We start from the raw sequence: 22,120 nt of genomic DNA on the forward strand, positions 1-22,120 counted from the left end.
GGCAGAGACTGAGGGACACACCGTCAGGGAGGGGCTCCTTGGCACAACTGTCCAACAGAGTGTTCTTCTTCAAAATTATTCAGAAAGCTAAGCTATGTGGTGGTTCCACGCTCTCATGTCCCCTTTCTTAACAACAAAGTATCTGTCTTGGTAGAGTGTTTCAAATTGGTAGGATAAAATATTTATTATTTGCGCACTAAAATAAAGTTCTCCCCAAATCTTTGGGAAATTTTATTTCCTTCTACCCACATTATTTTCCAATCCACATTGTTCCATTTTGACCATAAGAATATTTATTTATTTACATACGTATTCACTCATTTAATTCAACATCTATTTCCTGGGCACCCCCATCCTAAGGAAGGTGCTGGCACCAGGAGAGACCAGGGAGGTTTAAAGATGAGTGAGAAGCTCTCAGTCCGATTGCGGGAGAGAAATGTGGAAACAGATCATCAGATAACATGGTATGACATATACTATGGGGACACAGCACCGTGCCACTGACTCTTCCTGATGTAGTCAAGGAAGGGGTGATGTCTGAGCAAGCATTTTCTCCAGGTGGAGAGGAAGGAGAAGGACATCCTGTGCACAGGCACAGAGAAGTGATGCACAGCAGGGAGGATGCATTGGCAGAGGCTGCTGGGCCACAGGGTTCAGAAAGGCACTAACATTAAGGGCTGGCCCCAGTGCTTGACAGATATGGCCTCCTTTGGTCCTCATAGCCAGTCTGCAAGAGGCTAGGAGGCAACCCCACAGCCAGTGCTCTTCCTGACCTTACTGTTCCAACCACAGTTTACAAGACCCTCTGACTTGCCATGTCTGGAATTCTCCAGCTCATTCCTTGGTCCATTCACTCCTTCCCACTCACTCTTGAGGGGTGAGTCCCTCCCCCTCCATCTTTCGGTTGCTGCTTCTTTAACATCTGCGGGGAAGGAGGAGGGTTGAGACCAGTCAGCTGTGAAGTGCAGCTGCAGAAGAGGCAGAGCAGAGCAGAGGGACCTGCAGCGGGATCTCTCAGGGGAGTTCTGCAGACCAAGATGGTGGGAGTGGACTCTTGGCGAACCAATCCTAACATCCTCCACCTGCATTCAGAAACCCTTGACGGGTTGTGTGGAGTCCTTTCCCAAAGGGGGGAACCTGTCGTAGATCCAATCCAAGCTTGTGGATCAGCAGATTGGGATTTTCTAAGCACGCAGAGCCCTTTGCTGCATTAACAGCACTGGACATGTCTAATCTACTAAGTCAATCTGCCAGGTCAAAAGAAGGTTAGTCCTGCATAATCTAGGATGGCATGTTTTCACACTTTTTATAATACACATTCAGATAGTCAGTCTTGAATGTATAGATTTCCCAGTGGACTTCTCTCCTTTGGTCTCTCCAGTTATCTTATCAATCACAATAATACATTTCTCAATGAGAATATGTAAGAACTACATCTGGACAGAAGAATCTTCAGGATTCTGACTAGTAGCCTTAGGAAACACATCACTTGGATCCCCTCAGATACTCTTGATCATTGACTGGCCAGTTGCCCATTACAGAAATAGCCCCAAACTTCCTCAATCTTTTGCACCTCATTTTATGAATCTACAAAAATGGCCACACTTGATGGTGCTGGCAGAATGCGAAGTGCTCAAACCTCCGAGGCCTCCCAGGAAGAACCTCTCCACAAATCTCCTGGGCTGCCAGAGGAGCCATTTCAATACCAGTCATCACTGCCGATGTTCGAGGATGCTGTCCCCAGGTGTTCTGGGACAGGTCCATTCTGTACTTCCACCGTTCCCCGTGGGCACTGCGCCTGCTTTTCCAGGGCCTTACACACAGTAGCCACGAACTGTGGTTGCAGTACCTTTTTCAAGCCCTTTGAAAGTAAGAACAAAAAAACCAAGAAAAAAAAACCCCATACTCCTCTGTGGGTAAAACATTTGTCATCTTTCCATTTGATTAGATGAGAAAGAATACAAAACAATGAGATCAAAATCTCCTAAAACTTTTTTTCCTAAAACTTTTGGAAGAATTATTCATATTCTCTATGGTTTCATAATATTGCCTGTTGTGCCTAGAGATAGCATGCTCTGACTGAAGTAGTTGGACCAAAGGCAGCCTTGATTCTGTAAAATTTGGTGGTGTTCTGAATGCATACTAACACTGGCCATGCATTATGCAATATTTAGAGAAAATAGAAATCATCTAAATCAGCATTTTCCAGATGTGCTTTTCAGAAACAGTAAGAGAATACAAGAGATCAGCAATTTTCTCCCTCAAGCTGTGATATATATGAGAAAAGGAAACATTTATCTAGGTGCAGAGAAGTCCTATAGGAAGAGAACCTGCATACTTTTAGTACACCCTTTATTTCCCAGACTCTTTGCAGAACTGTTTCCTTTGTGGGATACCTGTGCCAAGTAGAATAGTAAGCTGTTGCAACGAAGACCCAACAATATAATGACTTGATAGATTTATTTCTATCTCAAGTAACAGTCCAGGGCAGGTTGGAAGACTACTCTGTTCCACACAGCCATCAGGACTCCCAGGTTTCTTTCCTCTGGTTTTTCCAGCATCCTCTGGAACATCATCTTTGTATGATCAAAACTGGGTCACAGGCCTATAGTTAATAATATGTATTGTGTACTTGGAAGTTACTGAGTGTAGATCTTAAACATTCTCACCACACACACACACACACACACACACACACACACACACACACAAAGAGTTAACTATGTCTGGTGATGGAGGTGTTAATTATCTTGATCTTGGTAATCAGTTCACAATGTATACATATACATATATCACATCAGCACATTGTATACTTTAAATATATACTATTATGTTTTTCAATAATGCCTCAATAAACTTGGGAAAAAAAGTAATATGTTCTTAAAAAGTTCTTAAAAAGAAAAACGCTTCCCCCAGAAAACTGGGTCACAGGCATATCTGCACTCTTGTTCACAGGGAAGAAATTGAAAGATCACATGTGTAATATTTTAAGACTCAGCCTGGAATAGCTGAGTCTCTCATATTTTATAGGTGAAAACTTTGTCATATGGTAACTCCTAGCTTTAAGGAGTGATGGGAATTATAGTCCCCGACATTGGAGGCCATTTCCCAGCTACCAGGCCATTAAAGTGTAGCATGGTCACCCAACCAGCCTGCAGTGAAGCAGAGACTGGAATCCAGGTCTTCCAACTCCTGGTCCAGAGTCCTCATTGCCACACTAGCATTTCTGGACTCAGCCAACATATATGAAGACCTCCTGTATGCCAGGCTCCATGTCAGAGTACGACGTTGGAAAATTTTATTAAATACAGTCTCCCAATTACATATTTACTCTTGTATCAAGCTTTATAAATGGATAAACTTTCAGATATGACTTTAATACTTATATCTTAGAGCTTTGCATCATGCTGCTTTCGTTGGCCAAGAGGATACTTACTCCTGATGAGGAATAAACACACACAATGAACAGGGTAGAGAATCCTGAAATAGACTGCCCCCCCATGCATTTGAAAAGTATATGAAAAAGACATTTAAAATTAGAATTTAAAAGATAAATGTGTATTAAAATGGGTACTGGGTTCAGTAAGAATACAGAAAAAAGATGGATTTTATCTTATTTTTTAAAACATGAATTGCTAATGTAAGACTCCAAAGCCAGGGACCAGATTTTCTTTCAGGTGAAGCAGAATAACCCATATGACCCTACCCAGCCTGGAAAGCCCCCATTTATATACAGGTAGATAGTGGACCAATTGAAGACGGCCAAATGTACTTGAAAGCCAATCAGAAAGCTTCCCACACTTTCAAAAAATCCCACCCTGCTAGAATTAGAAAATCCCATCCTAAAAGAACACTCGCCAAAGACTGTCGTAGGACTTCCTTCTTTCAGCCTATAAAATTCACTCTCCTTTCAACCCCCTTCCAATCTCTACTGGAATGAAAGTGATGGTAGTGACCCCCTTACAATAGTAAGATTTGAATAAACAGCCCTTGATTAACTCTATATATGGTCTTTGCCCTTTTGACAAAATAATTACAGATTGGTCAAATAGTGAATTAAAAGGAAAAAAAATCATGAACATTCTAGAAGAAAACATATTTTAAAGAATACCTTTAAAATGGGAGGAATCTTTCAGGCAACACAGAAAAATCTAGAGGCCAAAATGAAAATGTTAAAAAATTAGGCTAACCAAATGGGAAGCAAAAATTTTTGTATAAAACGTTTTTTAAAAGGCAAAAGCTAAATAAAATTTCAAAAGGATTAATTTCCTTGATATACAAAGAACTTTAAAAAATTAATAAAAAAGACAAAGTAGGAAAAATAGACAAATAGAAATTAGCACACAATTCACAGGAACATAAATACAAACAACCAATAAATATTTGAAAAGATATCCTCCTCACACATAACCAAAGAGATAACTTTAAAAAATCTATTAGAAAGCCAAATATTTAAATATTTGACAGTATCCAATATTGGTGAGGGTATAGGGAAACAGGTACTCTCATACCATTTTTGGAGCACTATAAATTATTGTTGAATTTTTGAAAGTCAATTTACAACTATCAAAATTTAAGATGTGCATACCCCTTGATCCTACAATTCCATGTCTAGAAATTTACCCTTAAGAGTTACTCACACAAATGAGCAAAGGTATATATGTACATGAATATTCAGGTTTTTGTTTGGACATGGTTTTCATTTCTTTGGGATAAATGTTCAGGAGTGTGACTGCTGCTTAATTTTTTAAGAACTGCCAAACTATTTTCCAGAGTGGCTGTACCATTTTCCATTCCCACTGGCAAATTATGAGTGATCCATTTTCGTCTTTTCCAAATTTAGTATTCTCACTATTTTTTTGATTTTTAAAAAATTGTGTGCTATTTTCCCCACCTTTAAAAATATCATCCAAAGTCCATAGCTTATATTAGGGTTCACCCTTGGTGTTGTACATTCTATGGGTTTTGACAAATGTATAATGACGTGTTTCCACTATTATATTAGTATTTCTTACTGTTTTTAATTTTAGCCATTCTAGTAGATGTGTAGTGATACCTCATTGTGGTTTTAATTTGCATTTCTGTAACGGCTAATAATGTTGAACGTTTTTTCATGTGTTTATTTGCCATCCATATATCCTATTTCATGAAATATCTTTCATGTCTGTTGCCCACTTTCTACTTGGGTTTGTTTGTTCTTTGTTTTACTGTTTAGTTTTGAGAGTTTGTTATATAATCTAAATACAAATCCTTTGTCAGATGTATGGTTTGCAAATATTTTCTCCCAGTCTGGAGCTCTAAACAGGGTCTTTCATAGAGCAACAGTTTTAATTTTGATGAGGTCTTATTTACCATGCTTTTTCTTTAATGGATCCTGTCTTTGATGCTGTGTGTAAGAATTTGCCTAGCTCTAATTCTCCATGTTAGTTTCCTAGGGTTGCCATAACAAATCACCACAAGCTTGATGACTTAAAGGAGAGAAAATTATTTTCACCTCCTACTGTGGCAGAATATCCATTAATTATTTTCACATATGTTCTTTCCTGTCATCTCTCTAAATATAATAATTATACTTATTTTAAAGTTTTGCTCCTCCCTCCCTTTTTTTTTTTTTTTCTGTTAGCTTTGCTTCCTTGGGTGTGAATTCTTCTATTTATTAAAGTTGTGGCCTATGTCTGATCATGTCTATCGATACTTAGCCCTATATCCACTTTTCTGTAATCCCCTTTGTACTCCTGAAGCTGGTGTCTGAAATGACATATCCTAGACTCCCTTACTGGATAAGTTCCAATTAGCTTCTGCAAATGGGAGACAATGGTGCAAAATTGAAGGGGGGGGGGGGGCTTCCCTGGTGGCGCAGTGGTTGAGAGTCCGCCTGCCGATGCAGGGGACTATGGGTTCGTGCCCTGGTCCAGGAGGATCCCACATGCCGCAGAGTGGCTGGGCCCGTGAGCCATGGCCCCTGAGCTTGCACGTCTGGAGCCTGTGCTCCGCAATGGGAGAGGCCACAACAGTGAGAGGCCCGCATACCGCAAAAAAAAAAAAAAAAAAAAAAGATTGAAGGGGGATGATGGGAGAAGCTATTGTGTTTCAGGCAGTGCCCCTGGCAGTGTCAGTAGCCCGGCTTCTTTTCAGGGCAGTGAGTGCAGGCTTTTAGGCTAGAGCCCAGGGGCAGTAACCACTTCCTGAACTCTGAGCAACACCATCTCCATCTCTTTGTTTCTCCAGCCTTTCCAAAATGATTGTGGGAAATTCTTTGACTGATACAGTATTTTGGTATGAGGAGTGGTCCAAGGATAGGGCTCTCAAAGATATGAATCTAGGGTTGCTTATCTGAACTGGCCTCCTTGCCAGTGGAAGTGGATTGCTGTTAGTCCAAAGAATGACTGACAAAACAGATTCTTATATTTGTATCTGAGGGTGCCTTAGATAAAGTGCAATTGTAGTCGAGTCTTTGGAAGAGATAAAAGAATTAAAACTTTTTTTTTGCCATTTCTAGGAATTTGGGGATGGAGTGGAAGGAAGGCTGCCGGGTGTGTTTCCTCTATGTCTTGCTCTAATCTTCTAGATTATTTTTCAAAACACACGGGTTATACTTAGTTATTTCAATTAAGATTTTTTTTAAAAAATCACAATAAAGCAGAAATATATGACAATACTTAAACATATTTATGGGAAGGAAATCACGTGACCTGCTGTTTCAATATCCCAGTTCCCATGCTGACAGGGGATTGAACAGTAGCCATGATACCCTGGAGGAAACGATGATGTTTATTTGATTATTTTATTTTAGATAGTAACAGTTCTATCCTGGGAAAAAAAAAACTAGCCTCAAGTTACCTCTGGCTGACTGTTTTTCAGTTGCAGTCTCTAAACCAGTATGCCACAGAATTGCTTCTTTCCACATGATGAACTTTGTGGTGAATGGCAGATTTCCCTGAGGCCTCTAGATGACAGGCTTTCGCAGTGCCACTGGCAGACAGCCAGACCAGCACAGTCTTCGTGTGATTTTGGAGCTAAAGTCATTCCACCTTGTGTAATAGTTAAAGCCTGCTGTGACCAGCTGTATTCCCATAAGATCGGAAGAAACTGCTTTTCATGCCAACCCCAAAGCTACCCTGAAGTACACGCATGAATCTTAGGGTATTATAGTCCATCAGGAGGGGTGAGAGACATAAGGTACTAGAAAGCAAGCAGGTTTTATAGCCAGACAGACTGGGTTCAAATCTTGGATCTGTGCCTTGGACAAATCACTTAACCTCATTGAACTGAAGATACTTGATTTGTAAACTGGAAGACAGTCAGAGCTATCTCCAAGGGGAAGAGTAAATATGATCACTCCCTTATTTTTGATTCAGCAATTATCATTGCCCACCTTATACCGGATCTTATTCTAAGGGCTTGAGGATAAAACATTGAACAGGCAAGGCACCTGCTCTCGTGAAGTTTACATTCTAGTAAGGAGAGACAGATAGTAACACAAACCCCAAATCGATAAAAGATGCCACAATAAAAATAAAATACTGAAGTAACTGAGGGTTGCTGTAGTTTCTGTGTGTTTTCTCCTCGGTCCAACCTATCTAGTAAACCAGTACCTCATTTTCATAAGCCCCTTACCTAAGTCAGTGGGCCCTTGGGAAGAGACTCATGACTCCAATCTCAAAGGCCTAAAGTAACTGCTCTAGAAATATTTGCATATTAGTAAGAGGTTAAACCTTAGATCAGATTTTTACTTTACTTTGCTGGTGGGCTTTTAGGTTTTTTGTGGCCAGGAGAGGTGGTATTTAGGGCCAGGTAGATACCCAGGCTCTGCCTGAGAACATTCTGTTTCTGTATGTCTTGAAGAAGTTATTGCTGGGATCCTGAGCCCTTGCTGGGGTCATGATTTAACGCATCAGAATTTGTGGCTAGCAGGAACTGGCCCCGATCCTGTCCTTCAAAAACAAAACGTGGGTTTGCCAAGAAAGAGTCCAAGGTGATGAGCATTGCCACTTTAGCCTAAGGCTTCTAGGAACACCTCTGTGGGTTACAGCCGCTCCAGGCCACTCCTAGCCCGGAGCAGTGCTCACCAGTAGGTGGAACAGGCACACGTTTAAGGTGCTGGCAAAATGGGGACTCACACATGCATAAAAAGTTAGTTTTCAAAAACTTATCCAGAATTTTGAAACCACAAAATCCTTGAAAGTTGGTATTCTCTCCTAGTTAATATGTTTTCTGATATACTGAATTTGAATCACATACAGGTGGGGACTTCAAAATCATGTGGGATTCAGGGCCTTTAATGGTCTTAATCTGCCCTACACCAGCCCAGAAACATCCCCTCACCTCAGTTCTCAAAATTGGCATGCAAAGTCTTTCCCCAATCGGGTTCAGGCCAGAGAACAGAGGATGTGTTATATTCCTTGTTATACTGCAGTTCCCTATCATGCATTGTGAGCAGGAGGTGATGGTGGTAATTGGTGCCCCGGATTTATTAGGGCAAATCTCCGGGAAGACGGAGGTCTCCTGGACCACAGGGCAATTCACTTTACATAAGGAAATATCTTGTTTTCCTGCTTCTGGTCTTGACCCTTGGCCCTGTCGCCGTTGTAAGAGGCAAAAATAAGAGCCAAAGTCTGGAGACAAGACTGTGGTGACTGAAGCTCCACTTGGCTTCCCAAGCCCAAGCTGACTGCACCAGGTTCCCCAGGGTGGACCTGAGGCAGTTGCCAGGGGCACATGCCTGCCCATTGGTCTCTGGGCCTCGCCATGCTGGCCAATAGAAAAGGACAACTGTGAGGTGGGGACCGCCTGCCCCCATGAGTACCAGGCTGCTGAGACTGGGCCATCTCCTCCTCACTTCCATCCTGACCGAAGTCTGTGGCTCTGATTCCACACCTGAGGGTAAGGACAATTGATTCAAGTTCTAGGCTGGAGGGGAAGTGGCTGCCCTGCCGTGGAGCCCCTGACTGGGGTGTGCCCACACTGTCCTGTTAGCAGGGTAGGGAGGGATACAGGCAAAACCCTGGCCAGGGTAGCACTGTCGGATGCAGACAGGCCTTGGGATTCGTCCTCGATTCTCCCACGGCTCCAAGAGAAAAGGGACTGTTCCTTCTGGTCAAAATGCCTGGGACCATCCTGAATTTTGCCCAATTCACTCTGTGGTTAGATGCCTAACCAAAGAGAAGTTTGGGGTCAGTGAAGTTGGAGGGATGGTCCAGTGATAAAGTCCAATTAGATAAGAGGAGAAGGGGACAAATCACTTAGCTTGACCAGGTAGGGCAGAGAAAGAAGCACGTGAAGAGGCAGCCTGGGGAAAGCCTGAGCTCCGATCTCAGCCTGAGTTTGGAATCCAACTCCAACGCTGGATTCTACTCAGCGATATTTATTGAGCAGATTCCGCGGGCCAGACACTGGGTAGTGTCCGTGAGGTGCAAAGATGGGTGAGGCATGGTCAGTATGTGCAGATTTGGGGGTATCTGTAAATATGGGAATATCTACCCCTCTGTGGGGCTATCTCACAGGATGATTGAGAAGTGCAAATGAGGTAAAGTGAGCAAGGGGCCTGGCATATACTGGCAGCTTATGAAAAATCTTATTTTTAGCAGACGTCTTCTGACAGAAACAACTGGATCTACCTGGTCTTGGTCAAGCCCAATCCTGCTTGCCCCAGTGAGCGCTGCCCGTGCGGCCTCCTGGTTGTTTCCAGCCATTGATGCAGAGACCTGAGTGGGAGGATTTTAGAGATCAGGCCAGCCCCTGTCTGAGGATGCGGGTCCCTGGTCTGGGGAGGTTCTGGTTTTCAGATCAAGCCTTACGAGGGGTGCAGCTACCTCACTCCTGGTGACTCCTGCCACTGGGGGTAAGGCCACCTCCTCCTGACGAGGTTGGAAACAGGGAGGCCTTGACGCTGACAGAATATGTCCAAAGGAGCGTGAGGGTGTCAGCTTTGCTCCTGAAGCTGAGCAGTGGAAAGGGAGCCTGCAGCTTAGTTGTCTGTCCTTGTTGCCTCCCTCCTTCCATTCTTGAGGAGTTGTAAAGAGGGCCACAGGACTTGCTTCTTGTCCTTTCAAAGGTGGCTGTGGGGACAGACTTCCGTCCTACTCCTTGTCAAGCTGGGGACCTGTGGCCCCAGACACTTTGCTGAGGTCAGGAGGTAGAAGCTTTGGAGACTAGAAGCTTTCAGTCAGGAACTCCTTCAAGTGGAGAGAGACTGCTGCCAAAAATGTGTGTGTGTGTGTGTGTGTGTGTGTGTGTGTGTGTGTGTGTGTGTGTTGGGCACAAGGATGCTGAATAAAAGCTTTCATGTCATCCTCCTGGGAGCCAGGCAGAGCCTAGCTGATTCCTGGTTCTGCCATTTATCATTAGGTTGCACCGTGTGAAATTGCCAATATTCTACCATTTTCGACCTTTAAAAATGGCAATTTCATGGAATTCAACCCAAGAGTTGCATGATCTTAAGCCAGCATCTTGGTCTCTTTGAGTCTCAGATTCTTCTAGAGAGTGGAGTCAAAAGCAGGGCTATGAGAAGGATTAAACAAAATACAGTCTGAAACTGCCTTATGCAATTTATACTGCAAAGAACCCTTACCAATTTCAAAGTGTTCTCATGTTCCTCGTGATCTCATTTAGCAGATTATGAAGGTGAGTCTGAGAAGCCTTTTTCGAGGCAGTGTAATGTGATGGGAATCTCTCACGGATGTTCTCCTTAATCTCTCAGTTTCCCCATCTCTACAGTGGGGGTTATTTTCTTTGCTTCATGGAGTTCTTGTAAAGATTAAAATAAATAACAAATAGCATAAGTAATGTGTAGAAGTTCCTAGTGTGAGAGCTGGTTTCTATGAGGATGCAATAAAGGCAGCCCTTTCCTCCCCCTTAGCCTCCCATTTGTAAAAGCAGGGCAGGGGTGAGATGATTTCTGGGATACTTTTCAGCTCTCTGGGACTATGTGATCTATGCTTTGATGTCCTTCCCTGCTGGAGGAATTGGCGCCGGGTCTGGTGACCTCTTTCCCCCATCCCACTCTGTCTCCTGCCTGTCCCAGAGGAGACCCCATCCTTGCATTTCACAAGATTCTGCTGTTGTTACTGGCATTCCAGCAGGTCAAAGTGGAATTTCTCATACACTTAACAAATGAAAATGAGAGATTGTAATATGGCCCTTTAGGATCCAGAGATCATCATGGTCATCCCCTTGCATTATTTTGAAAGCAAGGAGAGCCATGCCTGTACACACTGCACCATGAAAGTTAGTACGATAGAAAGAACTCAGGTTTTGGATTTCAAATTTCACCTCTGCACTCTTTTACCTGTGATCCTTGAGCAGAAATTACTAAACCTCTTTGGTCCTCGGATTTCTCGTGTGGGAACTGAGTCCTAACCCCCAGGAGCTGTGGAGGTTAAATGAGATTAAAGGGGTGGTGAGTGTACAGTGGGGATCCACAGCGAGTCGTCCATAAATATTTGCTTGCTTCTCTTCACTTATATGTGTGGAACACTTTACAAGTTTTTAAAATACTTCTTCATAATTTTAGTCTACTGGTTCTCACAACAATATTATGAAATAAGCTAAGAATAAATTCATTAATAATCGCCTTTGGGGAATTCCCCAGTGGTCCAGTGGTTAGGACTCTGAGCTTCCACTGCAAGGGGGCATGGATGGGTTCGATCCCTGGTCGGGGAACTAAGATCCCGCAAGCTGCACATGGTGCCGCCAAGAAAAAAAAAAAGTTAAAAAAAGAAATAATCACCTTTGCCTGCAAAGAGCATGAGGTCTAGAAAGTGGGTGGGGACAGGTAAGTCACCCAGTAAGTCACTGGTGGAGCCCAGACTAGAAGCCAGGTCACTGCATCATAGTCTGGAGGTTCCTTCACATTATTTTCTCTTCTATCCCCCATCCTATGGAGTAGAATATTAAAAGGCAGATGTGTGACCTTGATGCTGTTTTCCTTTCTTGGGATATGCCTAAGGGTCCATTGCTGGATTTCAGAAAACCAGAATTTGATTTCCAGCTCCTCTACATTTAGCTCTGGGATCTTGGATGAGTCACTTAACCACCCTGAAACCCACTTTTCTCATCTCTAGAATGGGTACATTCATACAACAGATGACATTTATTGAGCGCTGACACATGCCTGGCACTGTTTGAAGTATTATTTTACGTGGATTGTGCCTTTTAATCCTCCAACAGACATATGACTGAAACATGTTACAAGGAAGAACAAATTATTTTCACCCAACCACTGAGGTCATAGAACCTGTGCTCTGTATTCTACCTCAACCTGTCCCTCAAAATTGTGAGAATTAGGTGGGATATTAAGTGAGGTGAGGACTTTACAAAAGGCATTCTACAAAGACAAGGAATTATAGGTGGTACTTGGGATTAGCTTCATGACCCATCTAAACGATTTCTTTGTAGGCACGATTGAATCTTAGAATATAGTTCTAGAGTACAGTTTTATTTAATAATATTTTCCCCTTTAGAAAGAGAGGTCTTTCAAAATCAAAATGTAAAAATTGCTATATCTAAACAGAGAGCACAGATAATTTTGGAATAAATTGTTTGAAATTTCGGCATCTCTGCATTGACCTTCAATAATTATCAGTTGCTAATTTTTCCATCCAGAACTTGGTTAGACGACAACCTTCTTCTTCAATCAGAATCGCTTCTTAGCATCAGAAACATCCTAGGATTGTGTGCCCATCTGCCCCCAATCCCTCCCTCCATTACTGTCGCCCCATGTTACTGTCATGGAACCCAGATTGGTTGCCCCTATGAATGGAGAGATCTGTCCATAACACTGTAGTGTTGAGCACAGAATGCCTTCCCTTGGGCTGGGAAAATAGAATCTTTTTTTTTTCAAATTTATTTATTTTATTTATTTTTGGCTGTGTTGGGTCTTCATTGCTGCACACGGGCTATCTCTAGTTGGGGCCAGCGGGGGCTACTCTTCGTTGTGGTGCGCGGGCTTCTTGTTGTGGTGGCTTCTCTTGTGGAGCACAGGCTCCAGAGCTCAGGCTCTGTAGTTGTGGTGCATGGGCTTAATTGCTCCGCGGCATGTGGTATCTTCCCGGACCAGGGCTCGAACCCGTGTCCCCTGCATTGGCAGGCAGACTCTTGACCACTGAGCCACCAGGGAAGCCCAGGAAAATAGAATTTTTATTTTTAAAAGAGGAGGAGGAACCAGAGAACTCTAGAGACCTGACTTTTCACTCCTTCTAATGGTTTGGAGGAAGCCCCCAGTCACCCTTCTTCTTTGGGACCCTCTGTAGCTGCCTTCCCTGGTTCTTTATTCTGGATTCTCTCCTTCTGTTTCCCTGTGGAAAAGAGCATAGCCCTCCTCATTTCTGGAAGAAGCAAGCACAGAGCCTCTCGGTGGTCTTCTTAGGAGTTTTACTGCTAACCCCATAGAGGAAAAGGATGGAGATGACAAATTGTGGGAAGTTTGGATGACATATAAAGCCTTAAAAACCTCAGAACAAGTATTCTCCTTAAACACAAAAGGGGCTTGGCTGGTCTTTTCTCCTTGGCTTCTCGTCTAACTCCCCTCTTTCTTCTCATCTTGGGAAAAGCCAAGCTTAAACGATCTCTCATTTTCATTTTATTTCCGGCTGTTATTGAGAACACCCCTTGAGACCTCCAATTCCAGTAGAGGGGGACAAAGGTACATGTTAATGGTAAAAGAAAACCTTGACTAGGGACTCATGACCACCAGGGGGCAGCATCTATCCCTATCGGCACCTGTCTCAGTTGTCTTGCCTGTCTCTCCTCCTCTCTGTCTGCTGGTCTCATTCTCAATTCTCACCCTGCTTAAGATGATATTAGAACTTGATATTTGATAACTGATGCATCAGACCAACAGAGATAAAAAAGGTTAATTTAATTAAATGTCTTTTAAACAGTTTTCAAATAGGAAGAAATCATTTGAGTATCTTAGATCACAGTTTACACCAACACAAAATATCAGAGATGGATTAAAGAGTAAAATTTAAAATACACCAAACAATAGAAGAAAATAAAGTACTCACCAAACTCTAGTATGGAGAAGGACCGTTTAACACTCAGAAGCAAAAAAAAAAAAAAAAAAAAAACCCAACAGAGTTGGCTATATAAAAACTAAAACTTCTGTCACCTAAAACTCAGGATAAGCAAGACAAAAGAATAATCTTTACACTAGAGTTAATAGTCATAGCACATATGACAAAGTGTTGGCATAAAGAACTCACACAAATTAATTCAAAAAGCACATTGTGTCCCTAATAAATTAACTGATAAAGAACACTTAACAGAGATATCAAAAATGAGGAAATTAAATTAGGAAATAGGCCTTTAATAAAATGTACAACTCACTAATGATCATAATGCTCACTAAACTAAGAACAACAAAAATGTTTGTAATCATTATATCCAAAGCTGGTGAAGGTAGCTAAGATAGGCTCTCTATGTACACACTGACGTATTACCAGGGAACAGCATGACAAACTGTAATTTGGGAATATCCATCATAAGCCTTAAAAATGTTCATACCTTTTGGTCCAGAAATTTTACTTCTGGGAATATGTCATAGCAGAACAATAATTTGAGGATAAACTATGTGCCTAAGGATGTTTGTTACAGATTTAAAATGTTTTAAAATGAAAATATGTTCAAAGTTCAGTAAAATGGGAACGTTGACATATATCTTGGCTATATCCACTTGATGGACTAGCGCACACACACATTTAAAATGACGATTATAAAAATTAGAAAATTGCAAGGCAAAAATTGGGGAATAAAATTTCTATGTAAAGTATTATTTCCACCATGTTTAAAAATAAACAGATGGATTCTTGGGAGTGGGGGTTGTTTTATTTTCTGTAGTTTTCAAAGTATTTATCTTACTTTTTTTTTTTTTTTTTTTATCTTACTATTTTCCTTTCTTGGCTGTGCCTCATGGCTTGTGGGATTCCGCGACCAGGGATTGAACCCGTGCCCCCTGCAGTGGAAGCTCAGAGTCCGTTAACCACTGGACTGCCAGGGAATTCCCTCTCTTACTATTTTTAATGAATACACACGTGTGTGTGTATGAAAGATGAGCATATATATATATATATATATATATAGTAAACATATATATATAAGTTTATATATAACATATATAAACTTATCATATATATATGATGTTTCACATATACATATGAAAGATGAGTGGGTTGTGTCACATGGAGGGGGCATTATAGAGCCCCAGGCAATGGGCCATAGAGGTGGGATTCCAGACACCATGCATGTCTTTGGGGTAAGATTTCTCATCAGGGTCTTTTCTCCATCTTTCACAGAGGAAACGTCTCCTGAAGCCAAACTCAATTCTGGAGGCTTCGTGAAATCTATGAGACAAGCAAACTGATGAAAAATATTGAGTGTTTAGGGTAAAAAAATACATAAGGACCATGTTTTATTTAGAATCAAGTTCTTGGGATTAGCTACATTTCAAACTCCACAGAGGGTCTTAGTGATGCCTGTGATCCAGGATCCTATGCCCTGTTCCCCTCTGTGGTGCTTTCTCTCCACTCCCTTGTGAGAGAGGGATGGGGAGACTAACACCCTGGCAATCAGAGGTGGGGGCTAAGATCACCTAATAACAGGCAGGGATGGATGGGGACCAGAGTCCCCGTGCATGTAAAGGACTGTCTTCCGGGAGGGGCTATGGAGGGCCAGTTCTGAGACAGGGAGTCCCTTGGCCATCTGTGCCCCTTGAGCTTTTTGCTAGGGTACCCAGAATATATGTTCTAAACGTACTCCATCCTCTTTCCCTTGTTCCCCCTTCCTTTCTCTTTTCCTTCCTCCTTCCCTTCTCTCTGGCTCTCTTGCTCTTTTTTTTTTTTCTACAGAACTATTTATTTAGTCCCTACTCTGTGCTGGTGGTGGGTTAGACTTTGCCCCATGGTGCTTGTAGTTTAATGGCTGAAATGGGTAAGCAAGTCAGGAATTATAGTATATGGTGCAAGATGTGCCAATGCTAGATAAGCGAGGGCACTGGGGGAGCACAGAGGAGGAACGGCAGACCAGATTGGGGAAGGAGGACCGGGAAGACTTCCTAAAAGAGAGGACAGCCCACTGTGTCCTGAAGGCTGCGTGGGGATCAGGCAGGCGACGAGGTGCAGCTAAGTGTGGCCCAGGCAGCGGTCAGTGGATATTCTCATGCGACAGTGTGTCGCTGGTTGTCTGACTAAGGCTGTGTGTGTGTGTGTGCGCGTGTGCATTGTGCATGTGTGTGTATGGGTGTACATGTGCATATGTGCATATGTGAGCATGTGTGTGTGCACATACATAATATACCAAATGGTCTAACATGTGGCCCAGGGAATGGGGAGAGGAAGAAAGAGAATGGGAAAGAAAGGAGGAGGAACAGACATAGAAAATGAGGAAAAGGGAAGTAGAGAAGAAAAAGAAGGAGCCGGAGAGAGGGAAGTTGGTTAGAGTTGAATGGGATGATCTGAATCATCATTCTTGGACAATTCAAGGGATAGGCTCATGACAAGTTGACTCTTGGAGCCTTCCCTGTGCCTCGTACTGTGCTCAGATATGAGGAATTGGAGGAGTGTTGTCTCACCATCACCGATGGTGGAAGAAAGGAGATCACACACACAAAGAATAATGCTAAATACTGCAAATTTCAGGGCAGAGAGAAATCAAGGTGGGCTGAAAGAGTCAGAATCTGAGTCTCCCTGGAAGAGGTGAGTACTGAGAGAGCAGGTCTCAGAGGCAGACTCTGCGGAACTGGCCAGAGTCCTGCTTGGGTCCTGACTGGGTGAGCCATGTGGGGTCCACTCTTCTGTGTCTGACAGCACAGGTCTGGGTTCCAGGACTCAGGATGCTGCTTCTGGGAGCTGTTCTACTGCTACTAGCCCTGCCCAGTCATGGCCAGGAAAACAGTGAAGCGCCTGAAGTCCTTCCCATCCCCAAGGGGGCCTGCGCAGGTTGGATGGCAGGCATCCCGGGGCATCCTGGCCACAACGGGACTCCAGGCCGTGATGGCAGAGATGGCAGCCCTGGCGAGAAGGGTGAGAAAGGAGATCCAGGTAAGAATAAGGTCTTTAGTCTCCTCTGTCACAGACTTCTCCTGGGTAGAAGAGGGCTTCTAGCACTATAGGAGGGCAATAGTTATTAACTTAAGGTCTACACACAGGGAAGAAACAAAGCTTTTTAATGTGACCCATAAGCAACATGAAGTGGATTTTGGATTGGCCTTTCAAAGGTAAACACACGTGGTACCTTTAAAACCAAGTACCCTTGACTCTGCTCTACCCACACCACCTTCTGCATCCTCTTTCCATCCCCGCCCTCATCCATCCCTATTCCCAGTCTGCTCATATTCCTGTTTCCCTTAATTTTCCCTTAATTCCCGTTCCATCTAGTGGCATTCAACCATACTTCCTGGTACCTCCTGCAGGCCACAGTCCTTCTCTTGGAGAACTCTTGCTCTGGTGCACAGGACTGTTAGAGGTTACTACAAGAGAGTCTACTCCAAATATGCTGAAGTGAATGTGGACAAGTGCCTAAACAGTGGAACAGAGAGAAAATGCCCTCAATGCAGACCTGGGTTAACAATGAAGGCTTTCAGGAGGAGGCGGGGCTTGAGCGAGGCCTTGAAGGATGTGTGGACAGAATAAAGGAGGGAGGGCAGCCTAGACGGAGGGCAGAGAAAAGCAGATGTGTAGTTGGTTGAGCTGGCACATGAAGTGTTGGCAGGGTGGAGCATCAGTGATGGAGATGTATAGGAGATAAGGTTGGAGATGAATTTATGGGAGCCTGCTGTGGGGCAGGGGATGTGGAGGGGGAAGTGACAGCTCTCCCCTTTGGGAGCTCTCATTGGTTCCTTGCTCTGTCAGTCAAGCCGTTTGTAGGTAGGGGGCCACAGGGACAGTGATTTAGGCTGGAACCAACCTAAACGGGAGTTCTGTTTTTGTGGTCACTAAGGTCTTCTCGTTCTCTAGGTTTTGCTGGTCCTAAGGGCGACACCGGTGAAACTGGAGTGACTGGGGTTGAAGGTCCCCGAGGCTTTCCAGGAATCCCAGGCAGAAAAGGAGAACCTGGAGAAAGTGCCTATGTATACCGCTCAGCATTCAGTGTGGGACTGGAGACCCGGGTCACCATTCCCAACGTTCCCATTCGCTTTACCAAGATCTTCTACAATCAGCAAAGCCACTATGATGGTACCACTGGCAAATTCTACTGCAACATTCCCGGGCTGTACTACTTCTCCTACCACATCACAGTTTACCTGAAGGATGTGAAGGTCAGCCTCTACAAGAAGGACAAGGCCGTGCTCTTCACCTATGACCAGTTCCAGGACAAGAACGTGGACCAGGCCTCTGGCTCTGTGCTCCTCTATCTGGAGAAGGGTGACCAGGTCTGGCTCCAGGTGTATGGGGATGGAGAGAACAATGGGGTCTATGCAGATAATGTCCATGACTCCACCTTCACAGGCTTCCTTCTCTACCATGACATTGAATGAGCACCACTAACTCAGAGCCTCAACTGGGCCAAGCAGCCTGGAGTCAAAGAACAGTCCACAGGTCTTCAGTGTAGTTAGGAGACTGATTTTATTGACTAGTTGGAGGACTCTGAACATTATTCATTCATTCATTCATCAAGTACCTTTTCAAAAAATCATATACCGTGTTCCCAGACAGTCCCGAAGAAGACACATCCCTTGGCCTCAAAAATCTATCATGTAGTGGTAATACTAGAAGGATGGTAGCATCTACTGGGGAGTTTCAAAACGTGACAAGATAACGAACTACAAGAAAGTATTTGACAGTGCTACTCTGTGCCCACTGTTTTTCCTTATGTTCATGCCAATCTTGTGAAGTACACAGGAAAGATACTATTCTCCTCTTTTTACACTTGGGGTCCTGAGGATGAGAGAGTTAAGTGAATGCCTAAAGTCACACAGGCATTTAGTGGCAGAGTTAGAGATCCAACCCAGGGCTGTGGGCCTTTTCCAGTATACAGTGCCCGTTTTAAGGAGTGTATGGCCTTTTGGAGGGTATTGGTAGGGGTCTCTCACCCAGCTTGCCTGAAGGCCTTTGGACTGGCCTTCACCATGCATTAAACCTTTCCCCAGTAGTGCTCCCTCGGAGAAGGTGGTTCTATGACTACGTCCCTTTCCAAACGGACTACTCAGCGGCTCCTGCACTACTCCGTACTTCCTCTTCTCTGTGTCTTTCCTCATGCTCTTCTCTCTGGCCCAGCAAGTCGACTCCATCTCCATATGTTGACATCTTCCCTGTTTCTCAAGTCCACCTGGTCAGGAAGCTTCTCTGATGTGATGTCTCTTTCCTGCAAGCCTTCCTCACACCTGTGTCCCTCTACGTGTTACCCTGGATAAGAGTCCTAGGTCTGTGAAACATCCTCCCACAGACCAGGGACAACTGCCTAGAAAGGACTGTGCTTCCTTCATCCCAAGTCCCCTTGTAGGTCCTTGATAAATGCCTCATGAAGAGCAAGCACTGGAACCTCATATCTACCCAGAGTTAACTCCATTTCAGTCTCTCCATATAACTAATCCCTATCTAAGAAAACAGTTTCATTTTAGGAACTCCTTGATTTTAAACACCCAATCTTTGTTCCACTGGACAGCTTGAATCTTTTCCACTGAGGTTCGGGATGACTGTGCTTTCTAGAACACTCAAAGAATTTTCCCTCAAGGAAGTAGCTTGAGCCTTCAATGCAAAACCCATGAAGGAATTTGGAAACCATTCTTTCTTTGAGCACCAACAGGGTCTGGGAAGACCTGGGCTTCCTGAATCTACTCGTGTTCTTTAAGAATTATAAAGAAAGAAAGAAAAGGAAAAAAGAACAGGTAACTGTCTGAGGTGATAGATACGTTAATTAGCTTGATTGTGGTGAATATTTCACAACATATAACTATATCAAATCATCAAATTGTACACCTTAAATATACACATTTTTAATTGTCAAATATTCCTCAAAAAAAAGGGGGGTGGATTACAGATGATTGATGGTGGTAAACATCCTCTCAGGAGACAATAGCTTGAGAGCTGCTCTTCAAAGATTTTAGCCAAAGCAGAGCTAATACCATTCTGTATAAACGTAGAAATGGAAAACTTAGTTTTTTGCTTCCAGTTTTAAATTCTGAATGATTTTCTTTTATATGTGTATGGCTATTCCTTAGGTGATTATTATTTCTGCCTATAAAGCTTTGGTTTATAAAATGTTTGTATATCATTATTTTCTACAAGTAAAGATACTGTCGTTCAGCATTAAAAGTAGAAGCACCTGTATCATGTGACTTTTGTTTTCATTTTTGGAGAAATACGTGGGATGTAGAGAGGGATGAAGGGGTAAACCATGTGTCAATAAAGACGCTATTTTGTGAATGATGAATGAGATTTCCTCGCATCTCATTGGCTCCATTGCATCTCTGACCAATCACTGGAGTTAGGAGGATGGAATATATTTATTTACTTAATTGGTTATGGTTAAGCTAGAGAAGGGGTATTTTCATTAAAGCAAAATCTGGACACAGTTACCAGAGTGGGGGAATGGATGATGAATGCAAAAACAACAGCTGTCCACAACAAACTTTTATGTTATGTTTGAATTTTCTCAGGTTTCTCAGAGAGGCATTGCTGGAAAATTGCTATTGATTTTTTCTAAAATTTCAACAAATAGCTAATGTCTGGCCATGCTCACAGTCCCACATCTGGCTCGGGTGGGATCCTCACAGCACTGGACACAGTATCACACATACTCTAAGCTCTCTGGAACAGGGGTTGGCTTAAGTTCAGACTACAAGTTGTGTCTTACCTTCTAAGGTGGTAATTCCAGTGTTAACTCAGTTTTCAAGACTTTGCTATGCTATTGGGTCTAACTGTCACGTGCACCACTCCGAGTTTGGTCTGGGACTTTAGTAGTTTAATTCTTGAAGCTTTTGCTATGCTTCTTTGGGTCTGCTCTGCATGTGTACACTGGGAGTTGAGTCTGGGACTTACGTAGGGTCCCGAACAGAATTAGAAGGTGTCCTTTCCCAGCTCTTTCCTCTCTGGCATGTCCCTATATTCTCCAGCCCTCAGGGACCCTCCTTTTCTTGATTCTTTTTTTTTTTTTTTTTTTTTTTGCGGTACGCGGGCCTCTCACTGTTGTGGTCTCTCCCGTTGCGGAGCACAGGCTCCGGACGCGCAGGCTCAGCGGCCATGGCTCACGGGCCCAGCCGCTCCGCGGCATGTGGGATCTTCCCGGACCGGGGCACGAACCCGTGTCCCCTGCATCGGCAGGCGGACTCTCAACCACTGCGCCACAAGGGAAGCCTTTTTCTTGATTCTTAATGCCAGGAAGCTAGCGTTCTCTCTGAGTTTTATTTTCTTGCACTATTGTGCTGTCCTGTGTGACTGGGGCTGTCTTTGGGGATAAAGCAGCAAGAGAAAAGAAAGAAAAAAAAAATAACAGGGATCACCCACACTATTTGAACAGTGGTGGTCCATTTCACTGGTTTCTCTGGTCAGAGAGAAAGATTTTGCGGGGGGTGAATTTTAGATGCTTGTGTTGCCGCTGCTTCTGTGACAATGCAGCCCAGTGCTTGGGGCTGATCTCAGGGCAGAGCTGGGAGAGAACAGAGAAAAGAAAGCATGTTAAAAAAAGAAGTGGGATTTCTCTTACACGTCTGTCATTCAGGAATTGCTGTTCCTGGTCTGGTTAGCAAGAGGTGATTTCACCCAGGCTATGAGTTGCTATTCACGTTTTGACTTTAGTCCTCAATCTGCCTGCTGTTATTTACTGTTTAGACTCTTCAGGTATTTGTTTTTTGCATTTTGTCTAGAGTTTTTGGTTGTAATCAGTGGGAAAGGTAGACTGTAGTTAGTTCAGTTTGGCTAGTACCAGGCGCCCGATGTCCCATGATAGGCCTGAAGAAGGATAAAGGGAAGGAATTGAGGGATAGCAGGAGGCCCAAGAATGCATATACATTACGCTGAAGTTGATGGAAGTCAAAGAAAATAAGTCCAATCTTGAGACAGACCATTGTTGAAGAAAGAACGTGGGAGGTGCCAAAAACTCCTTAACCAAGGGAGGCTGGGGCCAAGTATGGTCTTGATTCTAACCCCAGCCTCTAATTCTTCCTGTGCATGGAGTGACCGATGAG

General features: G+C 43.4%; 1 protein-coding gene across 5 annotated transcripts; it reads left to right on the plus strand.

Annotated features, from left to right (window-relative positions):
• Positions 1-8,728: 8,728 nt before the first annotated feature.
• On the plus strand, positions 8,729-20,264 carry ADIPOQ (adiponectin, C1Q and collagen domain containing). Of its 5 annotated transcripts, none has more exons than XM_073804004.1 (4): positions 8,795-8,883; positions 16,635-16,691; positions 16,821-17,036; positions 17,952-20,264. In XM_073804004.1, exons 3-4 carry the CDS (start codon positions 16,829-16,831, stop codon positions 18,470-18,472), a joined length of 729 nt encoding a protein of 242 aa, XP_073660105.1. In that variant the 5' UTR covers positions 8,795-8,883; positions 16,635-16,691; positions 16,821-16,828; the 3' UTR covers positions 18,473-20,264. The 5 variants fall into 5 exon arrangements, with proteins under 5 accessions (XP_033711509.2, XP_073660104.1, XP_073660105.1 ...); XM_019946343.3 differs by having other exon boundaries at positions 8,829-8,883; positions 16,803-17,036; XM_033855618.2 differs by lacking the exon at positions 16,635-16,691 and having other exon boundaries at positions 8,729-8,883.
• Positions 20,265-22,120: the final 1,856 nt, after the last annotated feature.

Source organism: Tursiops truncatus, chromosome 4 (genome assembly GCF_011762595.2).
Source record: "Tursiops truncatus isolate mTurTru1 chromosome 4, mTurTru1.mat.Y, whole genome shotgun sequence".
NCBI classification, from domain to species: Eukaryota; Metazoa; Chordata; class Mammalia; order Artiodactyla; family Delphinidae; genus Tursiops; species Tursiops truncatus.